The sequence below is a fragment of the Sciurus carolinensis genome, chromosome 4, assembly GCF_902686445.1.
Source record: "Sciurus carolinensis chromosome 4, mSciCar1.2, whole genome shotgun sequence".
NCBI classification, from domain to species: domain Eukaryota; kingdom Metazoa; phylum Chordata; class Mammalia; order Rodentia; family Sciuridae; genus Sciurus; species Sciurus carolinensis.
Window position 1 is genome coordinate 86314357 of NC_062216.1, and position 23666 is coordinate 86338022.

The window sequence follows — 23666 nt, forward strand, 5'->3', positions numbered from 1 at the left end:
TGAATATTTTGTCAAATAAAGAAGCTAAGGTTACTGTGGAAAATGTTGGAAAACACAGAAATGCTTAATATTTATATTTGCCTTTTTTTTTTTTTTTTTTTTTTTGTGGTGCTGGGGATTGAACCCAGGGCCTTGTACTTAATGAGGCAGGCACTCTACCAACTGAGCCATATCCCCAGCCCTTTATACAACTTTATAAACTACTTCCATTTAAAGAGGAATTTTACATTTGGATAACCCTTAAAAATAGCTAAATCATTTACTTAAAAAGAAATAGACTTTTCTTAATAAAAACTTTATATATTTTTTCACAACATGTTTTGCCTAGTGGAACACTTTAGAAACCACCATTTCTTTTATCCAAATTCAAATCTCCAATCATAGGACTGGTGCTATTGAAATTTAGCCAAAGTATACTTTAAAAGCAGTCTTATAAAGACATATTAGCTAATAAATAGGAAAATAGGTCTTCCCTCAAATTTCTGGAAAGCTTCTGAAATAACGTGAGAAATAAGCTTTCTTTAAAATTCCTTTGTATTTATAACTATAAATAGTTCTGGGGAAAGGAGGTATATTACAAAAATTTCATTTAAAAAATAATAATATAAATATGAATCTGAAGTTATCTAGGATCTCTAAAAATAAACCTAGTGGTTTACTGCTATTTATTACTGACCTCAGTGCAATCAGTGAGGCAATTACAGAGACATAAAACTTGAAAGAATTTGAGGGGAAAACAGGTAAATATATTAGAAAAACTATCATTAGCTAAGATACTTGTCTACCTCTTTCCCATATCAAATGTGTTTTATCCCTTTACCTAAATGATGCAGATCCCAGTTAAGGTTTGCATTGCCATCATTCCACTCTTTGCTGAGCCTTCCCTTTTGCACCATACTAGTAGTCCTGCGGGTAGCTTCTGAAAATTTCAGTGTGTTATTGGTCCTCTCTATTCTCTTAATCAGCAAAGGCTAATGATTAGACAGTATTAAAAAACACAGAAACTCAGATATGCCTAAATATATGTATGTAGGCTTAAGGTTACTTAAAGAAAGTCTCTCATTAAGTAAACAAAAAATTGTGTAGTGTCTTATAATTGCATTTTGATAGAGTGAAATTATTTACTTTTGAATTTAGTATTTTTATATGAGTAATTATGTCAGTTAAATTATAAAAATAATTATTGTTCATTTTGGAGTTTAATGAATTTTTCACCCAACTCAAACATTTCCAGCTCTTTATTTTGTTACTTGCCAGTAATCTGTTTTAGATTACCAGGTCTGTTGTTTTTGTAGGCATTATTGGTTGCCTGGACTTATAATTTGATTCATTAGTTTTGTGTAACCACAAATTGGAAAGTGAATTCTAAAATGCAAAAGTTAGGAAAAGCCTCTGTTCACATACACTGTATAACAATGAACGTGTACTAATCAGTTTATCACTTTCAGCACTTATTGTACTTGCTTGTACTTGCCCCAATAATCAGAATAACCTAAGGCAATAAAATGCAGTATTCCTCCTGCCCTTTGTCAAATACTTACCACAATCATCCAAGGAAAAACTTTGATTTCAATTCTGTTAATCCCTATATTATTCACAAGAAAAAAACAAAAAGTAATCTCTGAGTTGCTTCAGAAGTAAATGCACTTCTGATATTACTACAATGATTATAACAAATAATGAAATGCTGTATGCAAAATTGTGAAGGTCTGCATATAAAACACTCAACTCAAAAATCTTAATTTCTGGTGCCTGTCACTTGAGCAGTGTAATTTGATTTCTCATTATCACCACCTTTGAGAACAAGTCATGTATTGAAGTAGTTTAAAAATAACAATAGCTGTACTAGTTACAGTAGAATTTTCTTATATTTTGCTTCATTTTGAAGTTCACTGTTACAGTTTATATTCTTATAACACAGTTGGTAAGTTATTCAAAATATATTTATTAAGACTAGCACAGATTTGTTATTGCTGTGAATTTTAAGATAGCTTAGTCTCAGAGAAAACTCTTTGAATTTACACTAATTTCAGCTGTATTTTTTTGTGTATATCATCCAGGTTCTAGGTAGAAAATGAATGAATAGCTGGGCATGGTGGCGCATGCCTGTAATCCCAGTGACTCAGAAGACTGAGGCAGGAGGATCACAAGTTCAAAGACAGCCTCAACAACTTAGTGAGGCTCTGAATAACTTAGCAAAACCCTGTCTCAAAATAAAAAATAAAGAGGACTGGGGATGTGGCTTAGTGGGTGAGCACCCCTAGGTTCAATCCCAGGTACCAAAAAAAGAACAAAAAGAATAGATGTATTTATAATATATCAGTAACGCATTTTCTTATTCAGCTTAATTGCCACAGAATATTAGAGAAACTTGGTTATGATTAATTGAAACTTGCCAAAACTTCATTTAAAAATACATATACTAAACAGATCAGATTTTTTTTGTTTGTTGGTTTTTTGGTTTTTTTTGCAGTGCTGGGAATTTGAACCCAGGGCCTTGTGCTTGCAAGGCAAGCACTCTACCAACTAAGCTATATCCCCATCCCCAGATCAAATGTTTATTAGCTTTTTCCATGTTTATGCCTCTACCTGACAGAATGTAGAAAAGGGGGGAAAGCCATAAATAAAATGCTGACATGGTTCTGTGCTTGCAAAAAGTTAGAAATAAAGGTATCTCCTCCACTTTCCATTCTTGGAAATTGCCATAGTTGCTGGAGGAAACATTGAAATATTTTCTTCTCTTCTTAGAACAGGGCAGATTGAGAATGAGTTTAGAACTATATGGTCCTGCAAAGCAAGTGTTTTATTATTAGGAGTCCCTAAAGGTTCCAGGATGCCAAATGTAAGTCATTTGTTTGAAACTGGAATAACAGGTTTCTGCAGGAACTTCTTATACCCAAGCCATCTGATGACATTCATTTGTAAGATACTGAAAGAGAGCACTGTTATTTTTTTCCCTTGTACTCTTCTGGTTAGTACATGTTTTTAAAATCATCCCTGATGGTTAAATTCCCAAACCAGGATACAAAGGCTCTATTAGAAAACAATACTAAAAGTATCTTACAGCCTAGCTACATTGAGGAAAAATCTCTCAAAAAATATACTTTTTTTCCCCCTAGGTCTTAGAAACATATCTTCTTCAACAGGTTTAACATTGGTAGGGACTTCAAGTTTCTCACTCATTGTTGTCATTGTTTGGATTCCACCACACACACCCCCACCCCTCCCACCCAGTTCCTAGTTCTTGACTCCCATAGCCTGGACCAGTACTGGTTGGATTGAGCAAAGGAATCAAATTTGGGTCATAGAAGCTGAAGAAAGGAACTAGGCAAGTTCTCATGGATGAAAAACTTGAGCTTTTTTTATTGGTATTAGTTGGAATGGAGAAGTGAGAATATTTTCCTGTTCCTGTGGCAGTTTTCCTCACCTCTATTTTAGCAATACTCATTTGTCTCTTCTTCCTTTTTCCTTCCTATTAGTGATTAAAGAGCAGTAATGAGGAAATTTAGATGATATTTCTTTTTCCTGTTCCCTAAAACCTTCCTCCAGCTTTCCAGGTAGGCAATATTAACAGAAGATGAGATGCAAGGAACTGTATTTACAGAGTAGGTAGAGATACATAAAAGAATCCAGAGACTTGCAACAATGCTTAATAAACCTTGTGTAAGCAAACTGCTCCCTTGTGGGTAAACCAAACATATACCCACCCACCCCCAAAAATTATGATATACCCCTTCAGTAACAAGCCTCCCCTTTAACACCAAATCGCTGAAAGACATTACCCAGAAACTGTCATAGAAAAGCAGGAAGTTTCATGATAAATCAGTTTGCCACAGTATACTGAAAAATAATTCAATCAGTACATACCTTGGTGTTCTTTGTTGTATGAAAATTTTAAAAAAAAATTTTTAAAGCCTACAGGAATCAGTAGCTAAATTGTTCTGTCATATTTCAGTAATACATTTTTAAAAGGATAAATGCTTTTGATTAAAGTAGGAAAATCATTTAATACTGACTTCTAAAACATCTTGAACAATAAACTGAACTTTCTTATTTATAGATGCTTTGTAGTAGCATTTAGATTTTATGGTACAGTTCTTAAAACAACTATTTTGTGAACTGTACTAAAAGTACTAACTACTTTTGAATGAAGTCTTCTGTCACAAGTTGCTGTGAACTTTCCTTTTAGTATGTTTTCTATGTCCTTTGAAGAAACACCCTTAGGGAAAAAAATTCATGCCTGACAAGAACTCTGACCACTTTTAAACATACTTCTGCCAAGAAAAATACAAAAAGGAACTATTTACTGGATGTATATAATTGATACTGAAACTATTCAACATAAAATTCAAGAATACTTTGTACAATTTATTTCTTTACATTCATGAAAGACAACTTCCTATAAGGGAAGAAACCCTAACAAGGTGATTGAAAAGATTCTTGATAGCATTCATTGTTCATATCATTTTGGCAACTTTATCCCATTTTCTATAATATTTCCAGAAATACTGTAGCTTCTCTTTCTAGGGATGATTGAGTTCTACAAGAGGTAATGTTTCTGGGGGATATAGATTAGGCATTTGGAAAAAAGAAACTAAGGAAAGTATTAAGTTGAAAGCATGTTATTTAATACTTAACTATCCCAAACTGGTTACATGGTACATGTGTTAGTCACACTGGAACAAAATACTCAAGGATAGCAATATAGGGTAGGAAAGATTTATTTTGGCTTGCAGTTTTAGAGGTTTCGGTCCATTCAGCTGGCTCCATTGCTGTAAGCCAGAGGTGAGGGAGAACATGATGCAAAAGGGTTTGGTAGAAGAAATCTGCTCATCTAATGGCAGTTAGGAAGACAGAGAAAGAAGGGACCAGGGACAAGATATGCCTTTCCAGGGCATTCCCCCAGTGACCTACTTCCTCCAGCTAGACCCTATGCCTAGAGGTTCTGACATCTCCCAATAATGCTATCAAGTGTTAATGCCACCAGAGATTAATCCATTGATTAAGTTAGAGCCTTCATCCTATCACTTCCTCAGATCCCTACCTCTAAGCATTGCTGCTTTGGGGACAAAGCCTTCAACATACGTGCCTTTGGGGGCATTCCAGATTCAAACTATAACAGTACAGAATATTTGTATTTTCTTACACCCTACTGTTAAATGATCTTGTATCTCCCCAAACCTACTCCTTTTTTTTTCTCTCTCTCCCTTCCTTAGCATATTGAGCATAGACTTTTAGAGGAAATGGGGATGAAACTCAGAAAATCTTGAGCTAGTGTTTTTGTCAGCTTTATGCTGCTGTAACCAAAAGATCTGAAGAGGAAAAGTTTATTTGGGGTCTCATGGTTTCAGAAGTCTCAGTCCATAAATGGCCAACTCCATTCCTTGGGGCTCATGGTGAGGCAGAACATCATGGTGGAAGAGTGTAGTGGAGGAAAGAGACTCTGAACATCACACCAGGAAGCAGAGAGAGAGTGCCCCCTCACCATGGACAAAATACAAACCCAAAGGCATTCCCCCAATGACCCACCTCTCCAGCCACATCCTACCTGCCTGTAGTTTTTTACCACCCAGTTAATCCCTTTTCTTCTCTTTTTTGTTTTTTGTTTTGTTTTGTTTTTTGTTTGTTTGTTTGTTTGTTATGGTGCTGGGAATTGAACCCAGGACCTTGTACATGCTAGGCAAGCACTCTACCAACTAGTTCTATCCCCACCCCACCCCCATTAATCCCTTTTGGAATTAATGGAGTAATTATGTTAAGACTCTCATAACCTAATCATTTCACTTCTAAACTTTCTTGCACTGTCTCACATGTGATAAGACATGTGATAAGGCTCAGGGGGAGTGGTTTTGTTTCTTTGTTTTTGGTACTGGGAATTGAACCCAGGGATGCATTACCACTGAGCTATATTTCCAACCCTTTTTTAAATGTTTATTTTAAGACAGGGTCTTTCTAAGTTGTGCTGCTGATGCTGATTATCAACTCCTGTCTTAGCCTCCAAGTTGCTGGGATTACAGACATGAGCCATAATGGCAGAATTCTTAGAAGACTAACTAGACATTGAATAGACTGGTTAGAATTTAGAATGTAGGGATGTGGGTGTGGCTCAGTCATAGAGCACTTGCCTAGCATGGGCACAGGCCTGGGTTTGATCCCCAATATCATTGTTTCAAAAAAAAAAAATAGAGTGCAGAAGGAATATGCATGTGTCAATACTCTGATCTCTTAAATTGGCCTATCCAGCGCTTACATTATTATCATGATTCTCCTGTTTCTTATCAATAATCTTTCCCTTTTTATTATTTTCACCCATCTCAACCCTAACCAGGGAAGTTCCCTGTTTCTTGGTGGTGTCTCAACTGAGAATTCATCTGTTCATCATTTTACTAGTTATGACTATGTTATTCGTCATCTCTAAACCACCACCACCACACCCACCCAGGTTTTCTCTTTGAAAACAGAACTTATAAATCTCTTGATGTGGGCTTGTTTTACAGGAAGCTTATTTTGGAAAGTGATACCAATGTAGGAAACATAAGTGAACAGGAAACAGCTACCATGGGCAACTTCAACTTTGTTGGACTGAAACTTAAAAATAAACAGAATTATCCACATGAACCATAGAAGAGGGAAGCATTTGCAATGGGTCTTGTCCTCCAGTGTTCAAGGGTTTCCCCAAGAGACTAACTGTCCACCACTTTGAGGTTGTTTATACAGAAGCACCTGATGGGTTCCCATACATAGCAACATCGTTAAATAGTTAAAACAGCAACAATTAAAAGATAAGCTAATAAGAGATGTGGGGAGGTAACTAGAATATCTCTGGAGTTCCATCTATGTATTTCTAGTTTCACGTGTACATCTCCATTTGGAGATTTTGCCTTCAGCAAATCCCCAATATGTCCAAAATTAAGCTTATCATCTTTATCCCTCAGTTCCCTCACCAAAAAACTAAAAGCAAAAATAGTTAAATATATTAGTCATGGTTAACCTCATTTGTTAAAAATAAACAAATAAATAAAAAAAAAACCTGCCCCTTACCCCCATCCCCCAAAAGTACTTCAAAACTGAAATTAAATATACTATAAAAACAGTTTTACTGAAAATGGGAAAATCACAATGCTAAATATCTGAACACATCCTCTGTTTACATGTTTGCATTGTATTTAGACAGAAGAGTAAAGGTCACCATAGTATCTTATATAGTCACCAGGTCTTGGCACTGCACCTTCTATAATTTTTCTACTATGAATCTTTGCATACACATAGCAGTGTCTCTCTTCTCACATCTAGGTATCACTTCCCTTTTTATTGTATAATCTTAATCTTTCTCATCCTGATTTTTCTGAGTTGGGTCACATTCCTTAACTGTAAGCCTCAATTTTCACATTTATAACAGGATACTGATAACATGAGTTGTTGAGGATTAATTGTGGTAGCAGAGAAAGAGGAATTATTAAGCCCTCAGTAAATGGGGACTCTCTCCAGGCACAGTGATACATACCTGTAATACCAGCAACTCTGGAGGCCGAGGCAGGAGGATTGTAAGTTCCAGGCCACCCTGAGCAACTTGGTGAAACCCTGTCTCAAAATAAATAAGTAAATATAAAGGGCTGAGGATGTAGCTTAGTGGTAGAGTACCCCTGAGTTCAGGCCCTAGTATCATAACAAATGAATGATAGAAATTCTTTAACTGCTCCAATTGAAATTATGTCTGCTTACCAATTTATCCTTCCCAATACTCCTACCAATTTTTTTTTCTTTCAGATAACAATAAATCCTTTGAAATCTTTATTCCCTACATGATAAGGTCTCTTTGTCATTTGAGTTTTCAGCCCACCATTATCACTAACAGGTGAAATACTTCCTCCCCCATAGACCAAGTTTTCTCCAACCAGTGACTCACTATTTCTCCAAAACTTCAAAAACATTCCCATCTTCTGCACTGGGCACCTGTATAGTACTTGTACAGCCTTAATGCATAGCTATCACTTAAAATTTACAAGGCCCTATTTGTATATACACAGTGTCACACTGATTCTAGTATACAGCTTCAGCAGCATATGGGCCAGTTACCTTTATTTTTATTCAGTGAGACTAAATGACTTACCCAAAATCATGAAGTTAGGATTAAAGTGATTAAAGACTTGTATTTATTAATGAGTTTTCCTTTCCTTTTTTTTTTTTTTTTTAAAGTCTGACTTCCTTCAAAATTAATGGGAGTTGTTCTGCCCTAAGTGTTTCAGGCTGCAATTCCTTAGTTCCTTGTTACCTAAGGAATTTTGGCTCCTGGTTATGACTCTAAAAAGGCAGGAAAGTGAATACAAAATTTCCCCATCCCTTCTAAAATGTGTAGTATTAATACAATTCTACTTTGTATTCACACAAATAATTTTATAGCCCAGTTAGTAAACTTTGCTTCTATCCTAATTTTACATACTTTTTCTTCAAAAGTTATATAGCTCAGTACAAGGTAAGAAGTATTAGTGCTTATAGAATAGAATTCTTGAATGATTTTCAAAGCCCAGGAAAGAGAATTGAGCATAAATGCCAAAAACATTTATTGATTGACTTAAGGTGCATTGTGTAGTTAAGACATATACTGATAAATCTGTGAATTAATGGTAGGAATGCTGCTACTTTTCTAACTCTGTAAGAACACATTTGCTATTGATAAAATCTAGAACTTTTAATCTAGAATATTAATTCTTATTTAAAGCTCACATATACTTCAAAGTAGATTTACCTATGGCAAAAGTAAATACATTTTGATTAACAGAGATGTAAGATTTTCACTTTGAGAATAATTTGGCCTTTAAAAAACATAGATGTCAGGGACTAGGGGTGTGACTCTGGTTAAAGCACTTGCTTGTCATCCATGAGGCCCTGGGTTTGATCCTTAACACCACTTGAAAAAGAAAAATGGTTGAATTTAGAGTGTTGTTAAAGTATTTGCAAAGAAGATAAAATAAAACAAAGATATTCATATTAGCCCATCATAACTAAGAATACTAGGATAAGCCATCAGATTTGTATATATATATATATTTCTAAATATTTGAACTTAGAAATTTTAAGTAAAAGTATGTTTTTATTGTAAACAGATTTGTTGGCATTACCTAAGTGTATTTCTGTGGTGTTTTTACATAACATTTTCTTATTTATTGCTGAAGTTAATTATGAAAATTGTCTGAATTATATATTCTTATTTTTTTATGAAATAATGGGTCTTTTATAGTAGCTTTTTATATAAATGAAATCCAAACCTATATTACCTGTTATTTCAAAGAAGGAATTAAAGCAGTATGCAAACATAGAACTAATTTTTAAGTAAATTATAAACATACTACATGTAATAGCCTTTCTCTTACTCAAATTCCTTAAAACAAAATATCTAGACTGTTAACACCATTAAAGTAATGGTTTCTAAAATTATTATATTAAAACCAGAAGAGAGTTATTGGGTATTCTTTTTTTTATGAACTTGAGCACAAAATACCAAGTAGCTCCTGGGGTATTTTATATTGGGGGAGGACAGTATCCATATTTTGCTACTTTCATTCAAAAGCTATGATATAAAGTTTATGTACCAAAGCCAGATACAGTGTGCCATTTCAGTGTAAGTTACAGAAACAAGTCAGTCTAGTATTAAAATACAGAATATTCAAAAGTTATTTGGTATAAAAAAAAATTAGTTGGCTTATAGGATACATTTGGAAGTAAAGCAGTTCTATTATTTCTAATTCATTAAATATGATGAGAGTGAAGGTTCCAGTCAGATGACTGGAATTGTTTAATAGGGTACCAAACTTCCTGCCAGTGGGGTCCTGATTAATGTGCTAGTTGGTTTCAGCTGTTTCATGGCACATGTATAGAGAAAGCTACCATATATAGAACCCTTTACAGCCCCTAATCATTCTTAAAACCAACTACACAGTCATCCTAAGAGCCCTTGGTTAAGTCAGAATGGTGCACAAGAGGATTCTGAAATGACTGCATTGCTTTTTCCTTTCCATCTTGTTTCATCTCTCCAACTTGAATTTAAATGGAATTCCAAAGATCATATGAACTGAAGAACACTCATTGTTATCAGATTACATTTGACTGACTTTAAAACTATGAGCATAGCCCGTCACCTTGATGATTCAATAGTACTGTCTACATCAGAATTTCTCAAGTTGCACATTGGGATTATCCTAGAATCAAGGTGTCTGTTTTCTTCTAAAGTTCCCCAAGTGATTCCACTATGGGTTAAGGACCACTAGTCTAAATAAACTTGAACTTTATGTCAGAAGCAGCCAGTAATAAGAAGGAAAAGAAGTAACACAAGATAGTCATATGTATTTATAAATGCTTTAAATAGCATATTTTTTAAACTACTTGATACTTCCCCCAGTAAATTTTCAACATAGATACAGAGTAAAGATATAGTGTGAACAATACACTAGATCAGACCTTTTTAAATGGAAGTTCACTGCACTAGAGGACTCCAATAGGTTTCTTCTACTTTAACTCCCAGCCTTGAACATGGCATGCCTTTATTTGTTTACTTTTATGTGGTACTAGGTATGGAACCCAGTGCCTCACGAGTGGTAGGCAAGCACTTTGCTACAGAGCTACAGTCCCAGCCCCTATCCTGAACTTTTTAGTAGCTTTTTTTTTTATTAGAAAGCAATATCTGACCCAGATGCAGTGGCACAGGCCTATATTCCCACCTACTCACAAGGCTGAGGCAGTAGGATCACAAGTTTGAGGCCAACTTTGCAAGACCCTCTCTCAAGATAAAATAAAAAGGGATAGGGATGTATTTCAGTGGTAAAGCACTTGCCTAGCATGTGACAGTCCCTGGGTTCAATCCCCAGTACCACAAAAAAAAGCAAGAAACAAAATTAAAAGCTGCTCAGTGTATAAAATTTAGGAAATGTAGAGAAGTATAAAGGAAGATATGCAAATCATCCATAATACCACAATTCAAAATAATGGGATAACATTTTTCATTTCTTGTATTTATTTATTGTTTTGTAGTACTAGGGATTGAACCCAGGGCCTTACACATGCTAGGCAAGCACTGAATCACAATCCCAGCCCTCTTTATTTTGAGACAAGGTCTTGCTGAATTACCTAGTCTTGCTTCAAACTTGCAAGCTTGCTGTCTCAGCCTCCTGAGAGGATGGGATTACAGATTAGGTGAGATTGCAGGCATGTGCCAATTTACCTGGCTTCCTTTCTTTTTTGTATTAAGTTTGTCAGTTTCCAAAGATGCCTTCTAATTTGAATACTATAGAATTTTTAATATATGTTTAAAATTTTTCATAATGAAAAACAGTTCCCTCCAAAAGTCATCTCTGAGACACTCTGCAGTTCATATAAATATATTTGGGGGATGACTGGGAATGGAAACTAAGGGTGCCTTACCACTGGGCTACACCCACTGCCTTTTTTATTTTCTATTTTGAGTGTCTCATTAAGTTGCCAAGACTGGCCTCTTGTAACATGTAATCCTCCTGCCTCAGCCTGCTGAATCAGTGGGATTACAGTCATTCACCACCACACCGGGCTAGTTTGTACCCTTTAAATGTTATTTTTGCTTTTAGCTTTTCTGTACCTGAGTCACTTTCTTCTTACAAAGAAACCTTGGTTATGAAATATTTAATTAATCCTTTAATAATTTATACAGAGGCATTTCAAAATCATAAATGTGGAATCCCCAAATATGCATACATATTTACCCTCTCAAAGTATTCCACTAAATAAGGTGTGAGCCACATCAACAGACCTAGCCATTTGACAAGACATCCCATTTTACCGGATTTCCAATACACGGCAGCAGTTTTGGTTTGACCTTTAGTATCCTTTACATTGGGATATATTCAGATCTTCATTATTTCTGAAACATGCATGCTCCTAACACCTCCCCATCATAATCATTGAGTTTGATAATAGAAATTACTGATGAAATTGCTTTGAAAATTAGAACTAAATACTAAAATGGATAGAGATTATTTAAGCATGTGTTGCATAAGCCAAAAAAATCTAAATCTACTTATAGCAGTGTTATAATTAGTAAGCTTTTTTTATAACCTTGGAAGTACAGCAAGGTTAATTTCTATTTGAAATTGTTCATATGAATTTAATCTGTACAATCATGGGATAAAATGTAAACAGCCACCTTTATTCCAATTTCAGTATTTTTTTAAAGTTCAATATTTTATTATAATAAAATAGCTAACATTCCCTTATAAGACATAGAGGGCACTTTAAAATATAAAGAAATCTTCTTTCCTTGTGTACTCATAGCCCTGGATTCAGTGCCCAGTACCACAAAAATGAACATATTGAATTTGTATGATAGAAATTTTTTTCTCCTAAAAGTAATTTATTCTGTAATCATCTATTTGTTAATTACCTTACAACAATGTAAAACTTCATCTGGTACCATATAGTAATGTTGCTCGTATTTAAATGCCCTAGTTCCTTATTGGGTAGCACAGAGGGGGAAATTAAGAGTTTTTGGTTTAATCTGATGTCTGGTTCCAAATATCTTAAAATTTAATTAATTAGTTCATCAGGTAAAATTGATTTCGTGGTTATAGAAATCAGATTGGTAGTTATCTGGGAGAAATCACTGAATGGAGATTAGTGGTAATGGGACATGAGGAAACTTTTTGGGTAGATGTAAATAATCTTTATTCTCATTGTGATAGTAGTTACATGGGCATGCATTTTTTTCAGTCATTGGCATATACAACTAAAATTGGAATTTATTCTTCAGTGAAGTTGTTCTTTTTTTTTTTTTTTTTTTTTTTAATACTTTACCCCAGAAAGGTGAGTTGTGCATACATGGATTTTAAAATGATAATTGTCAGGCATGGTGACACATGCCTATAATCCCATCAACTCAGGAGGCTGAGGTAGGAGTATTGTGAGTTTGAAGCCAGCCTGGGCACTTTAGTGAAACCCTATTTTCAAGTTAAAATTTAAAAGTACTAAGAATGTAACTTGGTGATAGTCTACCCCTGAGTTCAATCCCCAGAGTTTCAAAAATAAAAATAATGATTTAGCCTGGGTGAACTTTTAGTTGAGATATTGTTAAAAGGTACATGTTTTATTGTTTGTCACTAAAATGTTAGTTAAACCTGTTTCTAATTTGACACCCAAATTCTGTTGCATGAAACATTATCAACTAGGGTAAAAATAAAATTGACTGGGGGTAAGAGTTTTCAAGATTCAATTTTTCCTTACATTATACATTTGTGTCTTCAGTCTAGTAAACTTTTTGTTATAAACAGCTAAATCATTAAAGTAGCATTAGCCAACCATGATAGTTTTGTGTTACATGGCAAACAAAAATTAGATCAACTGAACGTCCCAAGTTACAACTTTAAACACCAGACCTGTCTGCTTAAAAATGCTAAAAATTTTCTTAACCTTTTACTCTATAATATCATGACTATATTCTTTTGAATGCTTTAACTCTCAAATAGAATTCCTAAAACAAGTACTTTTATAGAGACAGTAGTTAAGTACAACACAGCTGGAAATGTGAAACATGGTTTCATCCTCCCTTTTTAGGGGCTAAGGAGATTTATTAAGTCTTTGCTAAGTAAGTTTTAGTTTACCTGTCCTGGAATAATTCTACATATGGCATTATACAGTGAGAAGATCCAAGAGTATATATAAATGTCTATCAAGATTAATTTTTAATTGAAATTATCTAAGTGACAAGATAGGTTGAGTATTTTATTACAAAATTTTTAATGCCTGTAAAGAACCAAATTTTTTATGATAAACCTTATAAAGAACTAAACATCATCTCAGCTTTATTACTGAATTAAATCAAATGATAACATTTATCTCCTAAGTTCATAGGTTGTCACCATTTAGATTGTCCTTTGAATTATGATGCTTTATCATCTATTCTATGTAAGAATATTTATTAATTGATTCTAGTGGTTATGTTTAAAAAGTAAAATCTGATTACGGCAATGTCGCAATTACTCAACTTCTCTATAACTATAATTTTATAGCATTTAATACTTGTTTGAAATTGTTGTATAAATTAAGTCTGTACAATCATGGGGTAAAATGTAAACAACTGCACTCTTAGGAAGATACTAAAGTAGAGGATATATTTACAGTGTCGTCTTTCAAATCTAGCTATGCTGTAAACTGATGTTTGCTGTATGCTCCTCCTGATTTGAAATAGATGAAAGAAAATGAACCTATTATCACCATGGTTCACACAATGATTGAGAACTCGGCGCTAAGACCACAACTGTACCAGCAAGTAAGGTCTTGGACAGTGAATGATACTGCTTTGTCATCTGCAAAATACTTCAGTGACAGTTTTGGTTTATCCTCAGATTTACTCATAACATCAGTGTTTTTCTTATTTTATTTCTTATGTTTATTTGGGAAACCACACTTCATCCATGCTTTTCAGGATGCTGCAGTATTCTTAGCATGGCTTTGCTGAACATTTTGCTGTTGAATATTAAGTGTGCCGTCTTCCTAAAGTTTTTGTGTAGAGTATTTGATTGATATGTACTTGGAGGTCTGCAGTACATTTGCAAAACTTTTACTAGATTTCCATATTTTTACTAACTGAAGGCATCACAACTGATTTTTAGGGAAAATGCTTTATAGAATTGTTTCCTTTCAAAGGCAGCCCCCAAAACCTCCCTTGCGCCAGTGTTTTAGTGCATTTGTATGGAAGGTATTTAAATCTAGTATCTGTGCTAGATGGGGTAAAACCTAAAGACAGCCATTTCTTAATATATTGGGGGTGTCTTCTCCCTGTATTATCAATCATTCTTACACAGTCATCAGAATAATCATATCTTACCCCATTTCTTTTCTCTGACTCAAAATATGTGTCATGGAGTTAGCTGGCTTTAATTTAGGAACCTTGATAATCTGCAGATCTGCAAAAAAATGTCATACACATTTCTATCTAGTTTTTTGGGTTTTTGGGGGGTTTTTTGGTTTTGTTTTGTTTTTGTATTTCATGGTCTAAATGTTCCTACCCATGTGTTTCACAACATCAGCTTCTTCCACTTCAGCACCCTCAAATTACTCTGGCCTATGACCTGTTAACAATACTTGAAAATCATACAGAAGAAGAAAATTAACTAACATGAAAAATGAATATAATTTTTATTTAAATATCTAAAAGCACCTAGTAAAAGAATCATTCGAGCTCATGCTAGTTTTAAAGACCTCTGGTTTGGTTCTGTCTTTGGGTCTACATCATGGTGCCTTATAACTGGGAGATTGGTACTGTTGTTGAGAGGGTGACTTCTATTTTTGAGCCAAGTTTCAAAATATTTAAACCACATATTATGATTGAAAAGTCTTTATTTTTGAAATAAATAAATGAAATATTAAATATTTAAAGTTAAACAGCTTTACTTTTCAAAAAAGAAAAAGATGATTATGGAACCTCTATGCTTCATTTTAAAGCACCACACTGAGAACCTTAGCACTTTTTGTGAAATTGATGATCATTCTCAGAACCCAAAGCTGCTAGTTGTATACATATGTGTGTGTTTATGCATGGGGTTGTTTGCTTGCTTTTGATGGTTCTAAGGAATGAACCCAGGGGTGCTCTACCACTGAGCTACATCCCCAGCCTGTTTCATGATTTTTTTTTTAATTTTTATTTTTTTAAGAATGAAAATAGAGCCAGACACATTGGCACATGCCTGTAATCCCAGCGGCTTGGGAGGCTGTGGCAGGAGGATTGTAAGTTCAAAGCTAGCCTCAGCAACTTAGCAAAGCCCTAAGCAACTCAGTGAGACCCTGTCTCTAAATAAAAATACAGAAAAGGGCTGCAAATGTGGCTAGTGGTTAAGTGCCCCCCAGGTTCCATCCCTGGTACCAAAAATAAAAATTAAAAAAACAGGCAACTTAGGCACTCACTAAGTTGCTAAGGTTGACCTCAAATCTGACCCTCCTGCCTCAGTGTCCCAAGTCACTGGAATTATAGACGTTGGCCAGTGCATTCTTTAAAATGATATATTTTAGCATTAAATTAACATATTATCAAAAGCATTTTTTTAAATAGGTAATTTTTTTTTTTACTGTGCTGGGGATCAAACGCAGGACCTAGCACATGGTAGGCAAGTGTTCTACTGCTGAGCTACTACATTTCCAGCCCAATAGGTAGTATTTTCATATTCACATTTTGCATATTTTAGAAAAGAACAAAAAGCTTGGATTTTGTTTGGCTTGGTTTCTTTTTTCTTTTTTGTATTTATTAATGTTCAGGGTTGATAATGCAGAAGTCATTGATAATTTAAGTTACTCCACTGCACTAAAAGTTTTAATATGGAGTTTTTCAAAAATATGGAGGTGTCTGAGACATCTGAAAGCATCACAAACCTTGAATACTGAAAGAGCAGTGGGTGTATAAATGCTTATGTTCATATTAATACTTGGAAGGAAAAAACCTAGAATAGCAGAAAACAAGAAGACCCAAATGTCTTAGATCTGTAGCCATTCTTAGGCATGACTGATCAACCCCTTACCAGGAAATCTGTGTTAACTGTCAAGGCTAGGAACTCTGCAGGCTGTTATTTTTAATCAGCAACTAGTAAAATGACATATTTATTGCAGGGCATCTTTAATGGAGAAAAATGACACATTTCTTAATCTCTGTTCATAAATTTGCACAAATTGAAATTAGATCCTATTTTTTCCTCCAAATTTTCCTTGTCACTTTTACCTTGTCCTAAAAAATCTTCATGAAAGTTACATATTACTTTTATAATTTGCTGCTCTGAGATTGCATCACAATGTTGTTGTTGGTTTATAATATTTTTTTAGGTGTAGATGGACACAATATATTATTTTTATGTAGTGCAGAGGATCCAACCCAAGTGCCTTGCACATTCAAGGCAAGCACTCTTAACTGAGCTACAGCCTCAGTCCTACAATGATAGTTTCCTGATACTTAATTGTAAATACTGTGGAAATATATTTTATAGTCTGTTTTCCAAATCTCATACCACTCAGTTTTTTCCTCAGAAAGACCTTTGTGTTCTCATTTTCTCCTTAGGAAGATACTGAAAAGTTACATAGGCAGTAATTTTCTTTAAATTAGTCAAATAAAAAGGACTTAAGGGCTGGGGATATAGTTCAGTTGAATGCAGCATCAAGTTGAAAAAATCCTCTGCATTTATCAATCATTCTACTACTTGTCCTAGTTAGCTTTTTCTATCCTTATCTTTATAACATGACTAATATCAAGAAGTTGCTCCTCTGATGAATAATTGTTCTAAAAGATATAGACATATCAGCAAAGACCTTAGTCCTATAAACATTTTTTAGCCTTAGTGAGTAAATGCCTAATTTTATCAAATTTAATTTAAAAATATTTTCCAGAGAATCCTTTTTGGGAGTTTGTGTATATATTCTTATACTGATTCATATACTCTGTGTGTGTGTGTGTGTATTTTACACACATGAGGGATATTGAAGAAAGTTGAATTTTAATTGACATAAACAATTTTGTTTGAACTTAATGACAAGCCAGTTTTTAAAGATACATACATTGGAAGGGCTTAGAATAATATAATTTCATGTTAGAGCATCTGCTTAGCATGCATAGAACCCTGAGTTTGAGCCCCAGAACAGCAAAAAAAAGGAAAAAAAGAAAGAAAGAAAGAAAGAAAAATGCTAAATAAATATTTAAATATTTTGTTATGACAAGATTCTGCCTTGTCATACCCTGATAGAGTCAATAAACTCTATACATGGTATATCCACCCTGTTCCCCAGTACTGGAGATTGAACCCAGGGATATTTTATCACTGAACTTCATCCCTAGCCCTTTTTAGTATTTTATTTTGAGACAGAGTCTCACTACAGTACTGTCTTGAGTTGCTGAGGCTGCCCTTGACCTTGCAGTCCTTTTGTAGCAGCTCCTGAGTTACTGAGATTACATGCATGCACCAGCACACCTGGCCCACTTTTCAAATTTGAAAGAAATTTGCATACTATTCAGAATTATATAATTACTATGTAGCCTCCCCCTCTTTTTTTCATTTGCTTGTCTAATGCTTCTAAGGCACTTTAAATAGTGTACTCAAACCAGACCTTTTTTTCTTACCAAAGACAACTTTGAAATATGATAAAACAGGGCTGGGAGTATAGCTCAGTACTTGCCTGGTATGTTTAAGACCCTAGGTTCAACCCCAGCACAGCAAAAGAAAAATTATAAAACATCATAACTCAAATATGCAAAACTTAAGAGAAATATTAATCAGGATACTCATGAAATTTATATTTCTCTTATTGGTAGAAAAAAAATTTTGTATTGAGGAAAATTTGGTTGTTTGTTTCACATATTATACCCCATCTTTTCTTAAGGAAAGGGTAAGTATTATCAGGAATGGAACACAGACCATATTTAAAAGATTTTTTGTTTGTTTTGAGGCAGGGTCTTGCTATGTTCCTGAGACTGGCCTCAAACTTTCAATCCTCCTGCCTGAGCCTCCAGAGTAGCTGGTGTTACAAACTTCCATGCCACCATGCCTGACAAAAGTTAATTTTTTAAGGGATGATCTTATTTTCTTATGCTTTACTTCTGACCTGTAAAAACTATGTAGTTGAAGGTTGATTGGTTTAAGAACTTATTTAGTTGGTATCTAAAAAATACCTTTATGAAATAAATTAATGAAAAGGAGAAGGAAAATTTCAATTAGTACTAAAAATAGAGATATAAGAAAATTTGTAATCTGTGTAATGTATTTACATGGCTATAGGAACATTTCACTCAAAAGTTTTAAATGTACAGCAGACTTTTTTTAATTACTTGCCAACTGATAAGAAAATGAATCTGCAGTAGGATTCCCTAAATAAAAATACTATACCAAGCTGGGCATGGTGGTTTGCACTTGTAATCCCATCTACCCTGGAGTCTGAGGCAGGAAGACTACAAGTTTGAGGCCAACCTGGACAACTTAGTGAAATCCTGTCTCAAAATATAAAATACTATGAATATAGCTCAGTGGTTGAGCACCTGCCTAGCATGTGTGATGCCCTGGATTGAATCCCTAGCACTATAGAAAAGAAAAGTAAACAGTTTCCTAAATACTACTTACTACAAAGTAATGTTTCCATTTTAATAGTGTTTTTTTTCTTTTCACCCTGGGATATAGATTACAATTCATATTTTAACCTAGAGGTAGCATTGTCCATTTGTTATTTTCAAATTCCATAGTTGAGTAAAGCTGTTTAACACTTAACTTTAAATATTAACAATATATGAGGACATCATAAAATTTAAGGTCTTTAATCTTTAATTTCTTATTAATATAAAAAATGTAATTTTGGCCACCTCACTTTTTATCATTAATTTAAACTTATTTCTTATTAATTTTTTTTAGGTAAAGGTATAAATTATTTTCTTGAGACTAGGTGCTTTAATTTAGAATGACAATTGACACTTTTCAGGACATTATTGGATGATATTTATTTAAAATAGTTTTCATTTTTGCCGTTAAATTCATTTTTCATGTAATGTTCTTTTCTATGGAAGTTTTGTGCTTTAACAATCACTGTGCATATCCTTAAATAGTCACAGGTTCATTTGCATGAGGTATGTGAAAGTAATGTCTTGAAATGAAACACGTAAATCCAGAATTTATTCTGTTTGGAATGATTATATTTTTTTACCTTTGATCCCCACATTCTGGAACCATTCAGTTATCTTCTGTTTAAAGTATGCCTACTTTTAAAGATGTAACTATGAAGAAGATTTTTACAGAGGGAACTTATATTGTTTTTTATACATTCTGATGCATATATATGTATACACAAAATTTATTTTTCAAACTAGATCATACTTGGGTCATATTATTCCTATCACCCTCTTGAGAAAAAGTGAGCCCCAGTTAAATTTTTCCTACTATGTTTTTATTACTATCTGTCAATATAAATTCAAAAAGGCAAGAAAGATAGTGAAATATTGCCTACAGAGGGTATCTTGTGATTTCTGGTGTAATTGTCTGAGAAGAATATTAAAATCTTGATAAGCACAATCATAAATGAGGATTTGTGTTACCAAAAGATATTTAGAAGAAGCAGAAGAAAGGATGTTTAAATAAACTAAATAATAGTTTCTTGTAATATAATAATACAAATGGTGTCAGTCAATACATATAAGCTTTTTTTTAAAATTTGATTTCCACTGTTGTAACATACACTTTCAGTATTATGAGATCTTAATTTTGTCTTCAATTAAACCCATCCTTTTCCTCCATTATCTTTTAGTTCTTAAGACAGAAGAACAAGATAAGTCTATATTGTGTATGTGTGCTTATATATTATGTATATGTATACAATATGTTAAAGGTTTTGTTGCTAAAGTTGTACTCAGATGTGTTGGCATTGAGTGTACAGTACACATACGCTGTGTGATTATGTGTATTCTGTGAAGGATGGTTTTGACTGTTTTACTATGCCTGATTTGAATATTTGATTTGATACAGTTGATATGATTATATTTGTCAATTTTTCATTAAAATTATGTTTGTCTTGAAAATGAAAAATGTAAGGTGCTGTATTAATTTTTTTTGACCAGTTGATTGTTTGACAAACTTAAGTTAGCATCATTCTGTTAAGTATTTTTTCTACTGTTGTAATAGTCTGGTGTTTGAATTAAACTTATAAAAGTATAAGAATCATTAAAATCCTACTTTTGTCAAATTGTTATATATTTAATTTAAATATAAGGTATTAGTTATGGACTAAATATATTTTTATATATGATTTTTAAGTTTTGGTTTATGACATTTTTTCTTAACAGCTGTCACAAGATGAATGTAGAGGCACATTATACAAATACAGACCTGAAGAAGTAGATATCGATGTAAGTATTAGTATGTTATATATTGGTGCTCTGTCATATCTCTGCCAAATATTATCTTATTATTGGAAATAAGCATGACACAAAACCTCTTCCTCCCATGTCTTCAAAATAACATCAAATCAATTAGTGTTTTTTCTCTTTTGCACTTACATTATTGCTCACTACCCCAGTAGTTGAACACATTAATCATCACTTAAACAAAAATGTTTACAAATTATTACTGATTTTTTTTTTTTAAAGAAACACAGGTATGGAAGACTAGAGACTTCTAGAGAAAGTATTAACCTCTGGACGTTCTGTTGCTTTTCCTTTTTAAATTATATTTTGGCTCTGTTAAATCATAATCTAGATCACTAATTTGCCATGTAATTTTTCCTTACTTCTCCTGATTCCATTGAGTTTATCTCCTTGTCATTTTAATACCTTTCATTTGGTGTAGCTTGAGTCTTGTCTAATAAAGATAAGGTAGTTATTTTAATAGGTAAATGACAAAAAAGATAAAATATCAAATTTCTTGTCATTATGCTATAAACTTCAAGCTATATTTCCTGATTGTCCAGATTTGTTTTGAGACATTAGGAGAATTGATTTATTGTACTGTTGAAGTTAGAGTACTTTCTCATATTATTATAAATTATAAAGTAGGGTACAAATTAATTGAAAAGATTAAAACTACAGGGTATGGTGGTGCAATGCCTATAAACTCAGCAACTCAGGAGGCTGAGGCAGGAGGGATCATATGTTGAAGACCAGCCTGAACAACTTAACAAGACCCTTTCTTATAATAAAAACTAAAAAAGAAGGGTTTGGGATAAACTGGAGATGGCACTGGGGAGATAGCTCAGTTGGTAGAGTGCTTGCCTTGCAAGCAGAAGGTCCTGAGTTCAATCCCCAGTACCGCAAAAAGAAAAAAACTGGAGTTGTAGCTCAGTGGTAGAGTACATCCATAGCATGCCTAAGGCCCTGTGTTGTATCCCTGCCCTCCCAAAAAAATGCATTCTAACTATTAAAAGTGATTTTTCTTCATAAACTATTTTTATTTTTATTATTATGTTTAAGAACTGCAGGGCTGGAGTGGTTGCCCATTGATAAAGTGCTTACCCAGCATATGTGAGGCACTGTGTTCAATTCTCAGCAACCACATAATAAATAAAATAAAATTCCATTGACAACTAAAAAATTAAAAAAATAAAATAAAAAGAACTGCATATGTCCCTTACCCTATAGATCAGATTGTAGTGGGAGAGAGTTAGAATCAGAGTTACAATCATAGACTGCTTGATTATCAAAGATATTTTGATATATGTAAATTAGACAGTCACTGTGGTGCACACCTGTAACCCTAGCTACTTAGGAGGATAAAAAATTCAAGGCTATCCTCAACAATTGAGGAGTTCCTTTCTCAAAATAAAAAAAATAAATAAAAGGGCTGTGGATGTAGCTCAATGGTAAAGTCCTCATAACTTCAATCCACAGTACTGTGGAAGGAAGGAAAGAGAAATATTTAAGTTTAGTATGACTGAAATACTTGTTTACTTTACGTGGTTTGTTTTTTTATCATATTGGGGATTTAACCCAGGGGTACTTTACCAGTGAATTTCATTTCTTATATTTTTTATTTTGAGACAGAGTCTCCCAAAGTTGCCCAGACTAGACTTGAACTTATGATCCTCCTATCTCAGCCTTCTAGTTGCTGAAATTACAGGCATGTGCCACCATACCCAAAATATTATTCTATTTTATAAGCTGTATTTTAATTTCAGTCGTACTTATTAAAAGAAAATTAACCTGATCTGGCATTTCATGACTGCTTTAAATGGGTGCCTACCTCCAATTAATTACATGAAACATTTTTAAATTACTGTAACAAAAGATATCTCTTACAACTCAGGCCAAGTTAAGCCGATTATGTGAACAAGATAAAGTGGTACATGCACTGGAAGAGAAACTTCAGCAACTCCACAAGGAAAAAGTAAGACGATTTTGTTTATTATCTACAAATGATGTTATTTTATATGATTATTTTCAAGATAGTAATGAATAAAAAAACATTCAATGATGCAGAATATTAAGTGTGATTCTTTTTATTATATTAGTACACACTTGAACAAGCCTTGCTGTCAGCCAGCCAAGAGATAGAAATGAATGCTGATAACCCAGCAGCTATTCAGACAGTGGTATTACAGAGGGATGATTTGCAAAATGGACTGCTTAGTACATGTCGAGAACTCTCTCGAGCCACTGCCGTAAGTAGATTTTTTTTCCTAGTAGAAGTCACTGAAATATAAATCAGTTCTTTTTTTTCTTTGCTTTGTTATTTAGTTGTGCTGTCTTTAGGATTGCTTTTTATTATTAAAACAAGAAACATTAATTTCTCAATATTAATTATGTTTAGGAACATAAAGAATGACCTTTATTTCTGTAGACATTTTATTCTTAATGAAATGTGTGTTTTACAGAGAAGTACTCCTCTTTTTTACATATTATGCAACCAAAAACAGTCTTAAATAAGTTAAAATTTATTGCATGAAGAAAAAAATACATTGTGAATTTTAGGGGATTTAGGATAATGTCCAGAAGGTGGTAATTGAACTCACCCACCCATTTCATTTAAAAATAAAATTAAAGCCATTTTAACAAAAATCTCCTGTGAAAAGGTTGTAAGAAAGCATCAAAATTACCTTTTCATAGCCACAGTATTATCTAAGTTTAGATGATAAGTTTGAGTCACAAAAATAACATAGATTCATTAACCTTAGTCTTAGGACTTTAGGAGAGTCTCTTGGGATTA

At 33.6% G+C, this 23666-nt stretch overlaps 1 protein-coding gene across 1 annotated transcript in view; it reads left to right on the forward strand.

Moving 5' to 3' along the window:
• The window catches only part of Plekha5 (pleckstrin homology domain containing A5), a 261754-nt gene that overhangs the window by 194441 nt on the left and 43647 nt on the right, over window positions 1-23666 (forward strand). Inside the window, 5 exon segments of the mRNA XM_047550136.1 lie at window positions 14207-14287; window positions 20278-20313; window positions 20813-20875; window positions 22767-22847; window positions 22972-23121. Of these exon segments, the coding sequence (XP_047406092.1) occupies window positions 14207-14287; window positions 20278-20313; window positions 20813-20875; window positions 22767-22847; window positions 22972-23121 (411 nt within the window).